Source organism: Manacus vitellinus, unplaced genomic scaffold (genome assembly GCF_001715985.3).
Source record: "Manacus vitellinus isolate BGI_N305 unplaced genomic scaffold, ASM171598v3 scaffold_14_pilon, whole genome shotgun sequence".
NCBI lineage: Eukaryota > Metazoa > Chordata > Aves > Passeriformes > Pipridae > Manacus > Manacus vitellinus.
Window position 1 is genome coordinate 14,914,969 of NW_021939063.1, and position 11,579 is coordinate 14,926,547.

Sequence of the window (11,579 nt, forward strand, 5' to 3'; positions counted from 1 at the left end):
TGGGCAACAGAGTGGTGTGCAGGTGCACAGGCTGGAAGGCAGATGAGATCCATGCTCTGCAAGTTGGATGCTCAAGATCTGCCTCCACTGACACTTGTTTTGTAGCCCTATGAAGTCCTACAGTGTTCATGGACTGAAGGCGGAGCCCCCGGACATGGACGCGACGCTTTACCTCTTCTCATCCTTCAGTTTGGGTGTTTGCATAGCCAACAGCTTCATCCTCTGCAGGCTGTTCTCGCTGATGTTGTGCAGTCCCTCTGTGGGCATGCAGTCCACATACAAGTGATACATGAGCAGCCCCTGCGTCTTCTTGCGCAACCTTTCGGCCGCGGCCACGCGCTCCGCGAACACCTGGGGATCCTCGGCCAGGAACATCAGGCAAACTCGTGGCACCCAGTACTGACACGGCAACAACGGAGCTCTTCCTGGGGAATGAGAGTAAAGCTTACAAGAGTCCGCGGGGAAAACAAAACTCAGAATGGCCTGCAGTGCTGACAGCAGCTTTTTGATAGACAGTATAATTGGGCTGGCTTACTGGAGATCAAAATGAGGGACCAGAGCTGAGGACAGCAAGAGATAAGCAGCATGGAGTTGGCAGCATCTCCAAACCTTTCAAAGAGAGGAGTGCTTCATCTTAATCTGTCCACATTCCCCTTCAAAATGGCATTGGGACCAGAAAGACCAACATTTTACTTTTCTAGAAGGGAGGAAAGATGGGAGATGGATTAAAAAGAAAGGTATCTCCAAAGGGAAAACCTCAAATAGAGTGTGAAATTAAGGTGTGGAGTTCTCTTCCCTGGAGATTTTTCAGACAGGTTAAACAGACACATGTCAAGAGCGATAACAAGGAAAGGATTAAATGACTTCCTGATGTCCTTCTCATCTCCACCTAGGACCAGCGTGGGTAATGAGCTGTCTCTCAAACCATATGTGAGGTACCAAAAGGCCTTATTCAAAACACACCTTCTGCAGTTATTCCTCCATTGAGGATGGGTCTCCCTTCTTCATCCCGCACCAGACCATTGTCATCTGTTTTATGGACCAAGTAGAGATCTGTCTCCTTGTCATAATCCAGAACACCAACATTAATCCACTCATAGATCAAATCCTGGCTTTTGGGGTCCTCTGAGAAAATCAAGGATTAAAACAGAGTTAGTCCATTCTTCTGGACTCTACAGCAAATGGACTTTACTGATCAGAGCAGTGATGCTACAGTCAAAACCATCTGCTAGTTTGAATCTCAGTCAATCTCACATAATTTCTGCTGTGATCAATTAAATAATTAACTTAGGTTTCACAGATTAGAATTTCCAACTTTTCTTTCTTTTACCTCTGTGGGTTCCCTGTGGATGATCCACAATTCCTCCCAATTCCTTCATCTCTTGATCCAGGACCCCTCAATGTCCAGGTGGGCACTGTGGGGATCCCATTCTCCTTTCCCATGTGTGGCTCTAGCCCTGTGTCACCCTCCACATGGGTCCTCATTCTTATAACTCAGAGTGGCCATAAAACCCTGCACCTTCTTCCTCAGTCTATTATTTCTCTGAGTCACTCCCAGGGCATCTAATTCTTAAATGTTCAGATCCTCTCAAATGCTGGGAGGTGCTAACTAGAGAGATATGTATTTATACTGATATCAGTATGGATACACATCAGGGGAGCATTATGCTGAAGTTGAAAACGGGCCTGAACCACAAGAATTTGCAAGAGTGCTGACTCTATACAGCTGTCAGTGGTCTCACCTTCCCCAGGGCCCAGAGAGTCTGACTGCCTGTGTGCAGAACAGTCCACTCAACCTGGGGAGTGATCAGGTGCAGTGTTTCCCAAGACAGCTGCAAGCAGAACTCACCATCACGTGCTGGCTGCCTGAGGATACACACAGCTTACGTTTTATGCTTTGGTTTTGCAGACAGCCAAGCCTCTGGAGGTTGCCCCAGAGCTGCAGGCAGCATGCCTGCCAGTTCCTATCCTTAAAACTACTGCAGATGTGTTGATATGAGCTGCAACCATGACAGGACATCAGTACAACTGTACCTAGTGATGCCTTCTCATTAAGAAGGCTCCAAGTAATAGGAAAACAATGTTCACACATTATTTGGCCCACTTACTACTTTTATGTTCGTTGTAGTCTGAATCTGTCTTTGGATCCTGCACTTGCAGTGAAATCCAGGCAGAAGATATTGTGTGCAAGCTAACTCCATGAAGATAGCTATGTATCAATATAGAGAAATTTTGACTGTACTGACTTCTAGGCACAAAAACAGAAAGGCAAAAGGCAGAGGCTACTTCTAAAACAGTGGGCAGGGCAGGACTGACAGTTGGTGAACCCCTGGTCTCTTGCTCTCACTGCCTGAACCTGGTCAAAATGAGATAAGGCTTTTCTGCTATTCAGAGCTACATTCATCAGACTCTACATGCTCCCTTCTGCTGAATGGGCCAGTAACTGTTAGTGTTGCCTTGCTTGAGCAAGCATTCAAGCTTTACCGTGTCCAAGTACATCATCTGTAGGTAAAAGTGCTTTTCCAGGCACTGGCTTTCTATCAGAAGATCCTGGCTCCAGTCCTAGTGAGATCCACTCTTCTGGAGTTCGACAGTCGTACTCGTCATTGTCAAATACCTAAAAAGCCAGGACATGAGTGAAATGCAGACTTACTTCAGAAAGAAGAAAACACCCAATGCAAAATTTCATGAGAGGAAAATTAACATTCAGCTCCTAAATGGGCTACAACAATGGAAACCAGTCCAGGTTCAAAAGCTGTGCTGATCTTTGGTCAACAATCTTCTCCCAGAAAGCAGTTATCTGTACCTCCAGTCCTTTCCTAGGGAGCACAGACCACCACCTGGAGAGGTCTCAATGCAGTAATACTGCTTAGTACTGCCTTCAGAAGGAAATGTGAGATGCCTTTCCTTTGGACACAAAAACGACAGTGAGGAGCATTCTCAAGGACTATCAGTTCTGATGGACATTGTAGGAACCCTGCAGAAGATGCTCAGCATCTTGTAGAGACCCTTCAGGGCCCAAACTGGCTCTAAAGCATTTCCTTGTTTTATTGCTTGTTTTGTCAACACTGGTGAAGTGTCCTGCCACCCTCAGAAACCTGCTGTGGTATAAGCAATCACAAACACCAAACGTGCTCTCTTACCTTTAATGGGAGGTAGATAGGAAAGACAGAATCTTTTGTCTCCTCAATAGGTGGGATATTGTCAGGGTCATAGTGCCTTGGCATCAGCTCATTGGAGTCTATCCCCTTCCTGGATAAGAGCTCAGCAATATCAAAGGTGAGATACAGCCGCCTCCTCCTGTTTTAAATCAGAAGAGGAAATAATCACCTCATGTGCCTGTAAGCATTCCCATGCCTACAACTCCACTCTTGACCCTGCACACCTACCAGTAAAAACATTTTTGAGCACATGTTGCATACATGTCTATTTCTTCATTTTTAGCATAAAACAGTTCAGTTGGAAGGGACCTGGAATGATCGCTTACTCCAATTTATAAATTAAATACATGTACCACTGTACCAATACATTATGCAAGCTTTAGAGCATACACAAAAGCAGAAATTAAAAAAGAATGAGAAAAAGATGACATAAACACTATTTAAAACCAGTATTTTCTTCCTGCATCCCAGTGAATTGTCTTTTGCACCCCCTGCAATGCGTGCACACCTCACTTTGGAGACCACTGCCTTACAGCATAGTATTTTCTTAAGGATATTTGACATGTTATGTCTTGAAAGCAAAAATTGACACCCTAATCTGCTGTGTCCATTCCATAATGACGCCTCTACCCACTTTCTAGTTACTTACCTCTCTACTTCAACCTTCCGAGGAGATTGCCCTGGAAGCCTTTCAAAAGGAATCTGCACTTTGGGCTTAAATGATTGTACTGGGAAATCTGACTCACTGAAGGTCTCAGTGGATGGTCCAACCACTTGCTTATCCAAGACACTTTTGAAGTCCTCAGGCATCTTGAATTGTGTGACTAAGAGACAAAGAGAAACACATGTCTAAAACCACCAGCCACCACTCTGCTTTACATTCACACCCAAAAAAGGACTCTGCTGTCTACTGGGTTGTCTGCAGAAGTCACTTCACTAGGATTTGTGAGAGAAATCAAATTAGAAACAGAAAGAAGGACCTTTTTTTCCTGCTACAGTATGTCATTATGGTTTTCCAGTATCAAAATGATGGCATGGAAGAAGCCTCCACTGAGAATTACTGTCACGCAGCTTTTTAGGAGACAAGGCACTGACCTGGATCTAAGGAGCTCTGTTTTGTTCCCAGCTTTGCTACAGACCCTCTACATGATAGTGGACATGTTGCTGTCTCTAGTGCACAGCTTCCCTCACCCTCAGGAAGGGGTGGGATTCCCCTGCCTCCCTGAGGGGGCCCTGAGACCAAGAGTCAGTTGTATCTGGGAGGAACTTGGTCAAGGTGGTGATAAAGGGCTTATGAATATTGCAGGGGAGAAGAAGCTGCTCAGGTCATCTTTGTCTTCTGAAGTTCCTATTCACACCTTGGGACAAATCTCTCTCTCTTCAGCTTTTGCTCAAGCAAACCTCCCACTCACATCAGTGGTGGTGTGAGAAAAAAAACCTGAGTCAAACTGCTAACAGTCTCACCATTTGGCCAAATGTTTTCAATGGAAATTTGGACTAAGCAAAAAGCATACATTTCCAAGAATTGGCAGAAATTAAACCATGTCATTTACCCCATAAATAAACCAAACTGTTTATATTGCTAAACAAGTCGCAAATAATAGAACAGCAGCAAACTGGGAATTTGAAGCTTAACCTAAATTAAGTAATTGCATGCAAGCTTTAAAAAGCACTATTCCCTAGATAGAGCTAAGCATTGAACTAAAAATAGATTTTAGTGGAGTGAGAGCTTTTCCTTTGATGAACTTTCACACTCTATCAAGGAGAAACTTAAGGTTCTGGCTTGTAATTGGGTATTTTGAACATCAAGCTTTGAACCCAATCATTCACCCCGCTCCAAGTGCTTCTTGAGTCATGGATGTGACCCTTGATTTCAAAGCAATTGTGCAGAGCAGCCAATAATGCTGAAGCCAGACATGTCTCAGGATGGTGAGGTACAGGAAGGATCCTCTAAGAAGTCATTCCCTTGTCCTTCTTAAATGGTCCCTGACTCAACCCTTGTAGCTGTATGTTGTCTGCTTAGAGACTAAAGGAAATGGTCACTGAACTGGCTCCTCTCTCTCTATTCCCCTCCCTTAGGAAGTGCAGTGAGCCTGGCATAAATGTGATCTTAAACACTTGCATGGTCCATGCCAACATGCAGGCTTATTATGATTTCAAGGAATCCCTAAAATGCAGCTCTTTAGCCCTGTGCATATCTCTTGCTTGGGGTCTTAACAGAATGGCCCTGATTTATATTTGTTGTCAGGGAGCACAGCTGTCCCATTTTTGTCACTTCATTGTTGCCAAATCCGTGGCACCATCCATTATGGCACTTTGTGCACTATCAACTATTTATGTCAATACTTAGTGTTTCATTTGCATTTACATTTCCAGCCTGATAGCTTCTTCCCCCTTGAAGAAGCAGCAGATCATAAATAGAGTTCTGTCTCCACTTGTTAAGGATGAGTCTAGCTTGTCAAGATTCACTCGAGGAAGCAATCATTTGTCCTCACTCATGAAAATAAATGTCACTTCTAAGCACAGGAAGGTGGTATGTACAGTTCCCATCTTTCTTTAAGACTAAAATCCTCTCACACACACACTTTCTTCCCACCTGCTGCCAGCCTATGATCCATATCCCCAGGAGTGCTCTAGGGGCCAGGAGAGTGTTGGCAAACCTTTCACCATGCTCTGTTCCTATATTTGAGCATCCATGATACAAGTTCTTGTAAGCAGGAGGAACCAGCAGCTCTGTACACACAGAGACCTCTTGCACCCAGGGAGAACAAACTGCTCTGGGGTGCAGCTGGATGCAAAATGAATAAATGAGAGAAAACTGTGATTTTGGGTATGGGTATCTAAATCCATATAGCTCTCTCATCTTAGGCAGGTCCCATTTTTGGAATTGTCACGTGCAGGGCCAGAAGTTGAACTTGCTGATCCTTGTGGGTCCTTTCTAAATCAGGATATTCTCTGATTCTATGGTTTTCACAGGAAAGGGCCACTGCTGGCTCCATATGCAATAAAAACACATGCAAATTCAGTGTTGTCCTGGTAGCAGGACCAGAACTCCTATAGGCAGCAGCACAGTCCACCTTGAACCCTGCAAGGAGTGGATATATCCAGGAGAAAAGAGAGCATGGTTTTACCACTCAGTCAGTTCGCTTTGCTTCACTTCTAAATGAAATTCACTGTTCACGAGATATTCAAGCAGCTCAGCACCATTCCTGAGCACTGAGAGGAGAATGAAAGCAGAGCACTAACTCAGTGTCAGCAGCCTAATTCCCAGCATGTCCACTATAGGCAACCTTAACAGTTATGGCCCCATTTCCTGCCCCACCACATTTCCTGCCAGTGTATTTACCTTTAGGGGTGTGGTGCTCGAGGTCCGACTGCCTCAGCAAAGACCGGTACATGTGGGGACCAGCAGAAACACTCTGGAATGCAACATTTGAGGGAAATGTCAGAGATAACAGAGCACAGCTGCAGCACAGTGCACGCAGAGGTCATAGAGTCCAGATAGAAAATGAGACTGTAAGACTGACCTTACCAGATCTTCAGGGGCAACTGAGACCTTGAGTAATGGTCAGAAAAGGCTGAGAGACACAAATACCTGGTAACACCAGCCCAGTGCACAGAGATAGGGGATCTGTCAGCAGAGTGCAGTCTGATGTCAGCTTAAGATGTAGATTGGGGGCTGATTAGGCAGCCAGTCATTTGGGTTTTACTACCAAATATCACCTGCACTCACAACCAACATGCCTGCCCTGCCATGCCGGCATCCTAAACCCAGGGAACCATGACAGTGCTATCTGGCTACTGAGGAAGGCAGCACAACTGTGACCAGGATGAGCCTCATGGCTTCACTTTTTAAGGGTCAAGATCTTGCACAAAGGCCTCTGACCAAAAGGAAGGGCTAGGACCTGGGTGAACCTATATATGTCCATACCAGGTGTACCATGGGTCTTTTCATTTTAGGTCAGTAGTGGAAAATGAATTGCTCTTTGCACTTACCCCTGAGCTACTGGAGGCTTCTCGAGTGAGGACATCAGAATAAAATGTTCTTTCTCTAGAGGCCGAATGTTTTCTTGGCCCCTGGCTGGAGCTTTCAGAATGCAACGGGCTGGTTCCTGGACTGCAGTCCCTGCCTGAAGCCTCGTTGCTTGTACTGGGACGGCTCCTACCCACAAAATTAATCAACTCCTTCCTTGCTTTCTCCATCTTCTTAGGAGAAAAATGCTGTGAAGCAACTCCGGGCTTACTGCAAGTGGAAAGACACCGAGCCTATCACACACTGTATATTTGGCACCCCTCCACACCCTCCTCCATGCTGGATATCCTTGACTTGCTATGATGAGTGGGTAACAAGGTGGGTTCGATCCCCTGATTTGATACCAAGCGCTGACTTCGTGGGCTGGGAGCCATTGGTCTCATGTGGCTGACTCAATAGCTCACTAACCCCGGGATAAGAGACCGCTTTATTTTTCCAGATGGATTTTGGAGGGGGAAAACCAGCAATACACGCACGAAAAGCTGCTTTCCTTAAGCAGCAGGGGCTTCCCGGATCTGTGGCAGCGTTCAAAAAGGCTGCCAGGAGAATTCAAATAAACTGGGACTACAAGAGAAGTACTGCTTTTGCTGCACCCAAATCCCTTAAAAACCTTGTCACACTTTGCCCTAGCGGGAGTAGGCTACAGCCTAGGATACCAACACAGCTATTCCCAGGTGTAAGTCTGACTCTTTCATTTAAATAATTCACGACAGATGTTTAAGCATCGCCTAACGCATATTAAAATATAGCCAGAAGCTCCCCTCTCTCTCCTCCTGCAGGGGCTATTTTTGCTGGTGATCTCAGCTCACAAATAACTTCTACGCTTCCACCTTGGGAGACACAAGTCCAGACAAATAGCCCAGCCGTACAGCTTTATTTTATAAAAACCTTTGTGCACTGAGAGATACCAATTAAGAGCAGCCCTCAGACTTCTGGCATGAGGATAATGCAACCCTTGATTTTAGTCTTGTCTAAACACAGAGATGACTACTGTAACTAATTAGAACAGCTACAGTGACACAAACCCCTCCAGCCTGCACACACATGCGCTGATATAATGATGTACACATACCCGTGTAGCTGATTCCTATAAATTATGAGTCAAAGCTCTCCACAGTGTCTCTCAAAGATATTCCGAGGGCAATACAGTTTATTGATCCATTCCTGCTCAGGGCCAGACCCAGACTTCTCATCCAGCCCTACCTGACTAATGGTTTGTGTCCTGCACCCTTCTTAGGATCTTTACTTCTGGAAGCCAAGTCTCTGCAGTAGGAGTCTTCCAGCTTCCCAAAGCTAAGTGCTGGAAAGACCTTGCCTGGTCTTGCAGGCCACAGCTGGCACAGTACTTGCCTGGAATCTCAACCTGACCTGGAGACAACACCACAGCACCCCTTCCTGCCATGCCCTCTCTGCTGTGCTCTTGAATGGAGTGAAAACTCTGCCTGTCCTATACACTTGATGAGAGAGGGCAATCTTTTCTAAATTTCACCTTGCTGCCTGTCTGTGAGAATGAATTGGGCACAGGCAGCAGAGAAAGCATTACATGCATGCCGGAGATAAGAGGGAATAACTGTGCTGGTTTATTACTGCAGGTTCAAGCCAGTGCACAATTTTGAGAGGTTGAATCAAAAAAGAAATCAGATAATAAATCAAGGTTACCACGATGTGAATCTTTTAAGCGAAATGGAGTAAACGAACAGATTGGAAAGACCTGGGAGACGAGATCAATAATACCCCCTCCTTTCCTTCAAGCTAGAAAATATCAAATCTTCCTCCTCTCAGCTTCGCTTTGGCATGGCAACTGGAACCTCACACCCTGAAGAATGAATTTTCCATGGAGGATTTTGTTTTTATTAGCTATTTTATGCTCTGGCCATATCTATTTTAGCAGCCCAGCAGGATTGATTGGTATCAGCCAAGATCCAAGGATTCCTGATGAATCACTGCTGGACTCTTTCGTGCCTGCTGCACCAGCACAGAGAACAGCAGCAAAGCGGAACGACCCTGTGGTGCCTCCCCTGATATGTCACCTGAGCATCCTCAGCCTGCAAGCAGGGCCAATGTGGCAACATGACTTGCTGTGCTTTTATGTCTTAGAACCAGAATCCCAAACTCACCCAATTCAAAAAAGCCAGCTCCAGGATGCCAGGTTCACCTAAACTTTTAGTAGGGTGAGTGACTGAGCCCACTCCCAGTTTAGCAGGACTGGCAGTCTCTGCCTAAAAGCAAAATAATGTGGCTGCTGCTGCTGACAGCCAAGTTCCCATGATGGGTGAAGTGTGTACCAAGCCAGCCCACAGCAGGCCTAATTCTTTGCCACTTTTCTCCCCATGTACTCACACTTCTGTAAAGTCCTTCCCAAGCACTTATGTCAAGAGAAAACAAACCCTTACTCAGTGTCCAGCTAAAAAACATCCATCATGCTCTCTCAGCTGCACAGAGGGAAGGTCTGGTGTTTGCAACTGCAAAAAAACCCTGACACACACCACCCAAAATAAAGAACAAAACCAGGCTCCAAAGTGTTCCCAGTAATTCCCCAAACAAATTAGTAAAACAGCTTCTCTGAGTGCCCTAAAGCTGATATAGATATGGGAGAACTGCTAAGCACAAAGGGAATCCTACTCTCCTGCCACCTCAGCTGCTGGAATATGGCTAGCTTTTCCAGTAAGGAGGTTTCCCAGAGTATGGTGGGGAGCTCGCTCCAGTGCCAGCTAGCAGGTGTTTTGGTGCTCCCATCCAGCTCCCAGGAACAGTCTCCAGGCTGGTTTAAAAGAGGAGAAGAGAGACCCCCTCTCTTTTATTCAGCCTAGCTGCTGAGCCAAGGGCCTTATTGCAGAGCAGTTCACTCCTTCCCAGGCTCCAACTCCACCAACAGCACTGCCTGCCTTCCCACACCCCCAAAAGAATGAGCAGTGTGTAGACCTAGGGCTGTCCTCCCCTCCCTCCATCTGAGGGTGACCCCAGATCCTCATCCCTGGGCAGCAGATCTTGGCATGGGTTGCCCAGGCTTAAGGAAGGGACCACCTTCCATCCTGCTGCGAGCACCTGAAAGCAACTCCTCTGTCCACCTCAATAACCCTTCGCTCCCCCCTGCCCCTGCACATCTGGGAGCATCTCCCTGCTCTTCAACAGCAAACATCTGCCTGGCACCCAGCTGTCCCAGCTTTAGCTACAATAAGCTTGGAAAAATCTTTTCCTGACTGCTGAAGCACGTATCTTTGCAGCAGTTCAGTCATGCCCTCTCACATCTGAAAAGCAAGTTTCCTAGATATACCAAGTACAATGTATTATGCTAAACTGTTCAAAATGAGAGCATATTCTTATGGCACTGCTGACACAACACTAGCTACAGCGTCTGTGTGTCATTGTGGCAAAACTATAATTACAATTTCTCTGTAAATCCAGGCTTTACACATCCAAGAAGTCAAACTCCCACGTGTCTTGCTCAACGTCTGGTATGAGCTTTTTGATCTGTTGCCTCTACTTCAATTCTTTGATCCAAAGCTTTGACAAAATGGGACTCTTTTCTTTCAAATAAGGTTCAAAATGGCTAAAAATTGCAACAGAAAAAGAGAATAGTACTTTAAATATCATCTAACCCCTAAGCAAAACCACAGATTGAAATCTAGTATTTATCTGAAATCTATTTATCTGTGGATAGCCAGAACCCCAGCTACTACACCATCTGGACACCAACAAGTAGAAATTCCTTCTTCCTATAATTTAAGCCATACAATATAAGCTCCGACAAGGTGATGCGCCCTCAACAAACCGCTTTAAACATCACCCCGTACTTCAAATCCCTTCTACTCTAAAAAGAGAGTCGAAAGTAATTTCGAGTTTTATAGCAGCCCATTCCCTCCAACGATTTGCAGGGTTTTAAAATTGATTTTCCTCTGGGTTTTTAAATGCATTCTTTTCTCCACGGGAAAGCACCACATAACCAACCAGCTGAACGGGAGGGCGCGGGGAGGGGGAGCGGCAGGACGGGCGGCGGCCGGTGCTGCCCGTTACTGCTGCCCGGTGCTGCCCCTGCACCTTTTGGGGCGACAGACGTGGTGGGTGCTGAGAGACACCCCGCCGACCCCCGGGACCGAGACTCCAGCCACGCCGGTTTCGTTTACGAAGCACAACACAAATGAAACAAGTGCTGCTGTTCGTTTCATCCATGAAACGAACCAGGGTGCGGGAGGAGCAGCCCAGGGGCTGCTGAACGCGCGACGTGAGGAGACGGGGCAGCGCCAGGGGAGCAGCTCCCCGTGCCCACCCTGCGCACCAGCCGCGGGGGACACCCCACTTCCAGTGCTCCGAGGAGTCCTCACCCTGCCCGGCGTTTCCACTGCCTTCAAAGCACGCGGGGGCTCCCTCACCACCCTCACCACCCA

At 46.4% G+C, this 11,579-nt stretch overlaps 1 protein-coding gene across 1 annotated transcript in view; it reads right to left on the reverse strand.

Annotated features, from left to right (window-relative positions):
• DNAH1 (dynein axonemal heavy chain 1) overlaps positions 1–11,579 on the reverse strand; it is a 73,223-nt gene extending 61,644 nt beyond the window's left edge. The window contains exons 1-8 of the mRNA XM_029958280.1: positions 11,517–11,579; positions 7,158–7,404; positions 6,508–6,580; positions 3,811–3,985; positions 3,144–3,300; positions 2,485–2,617; positions 964–1,125; positions 173–425 (exon numbers count right to left, since the gene is read on the reverse strand). Coding sequence (XP_029814140.1) covers positions 173–425; positions 964–1,125; positions 2,485–2,617; positions 3,144–3,300; positions 3,811–3,985; positions 6,508–6,580; positions 7,158–7,364 — 1,160 coding nt within the window. The 5' untranslated portion in view covers positions 7,365–7,404; positions 11,517–11,579. The remainder of the gene's footprint in view (positions 1–172; positions 426–963; positions 1,126–2,484; positions 2,618–3,143; positions 3,301–3,810; positions 3,986–6,507; positions 6,581–7,157; positions 7,405–11,516) is intronic.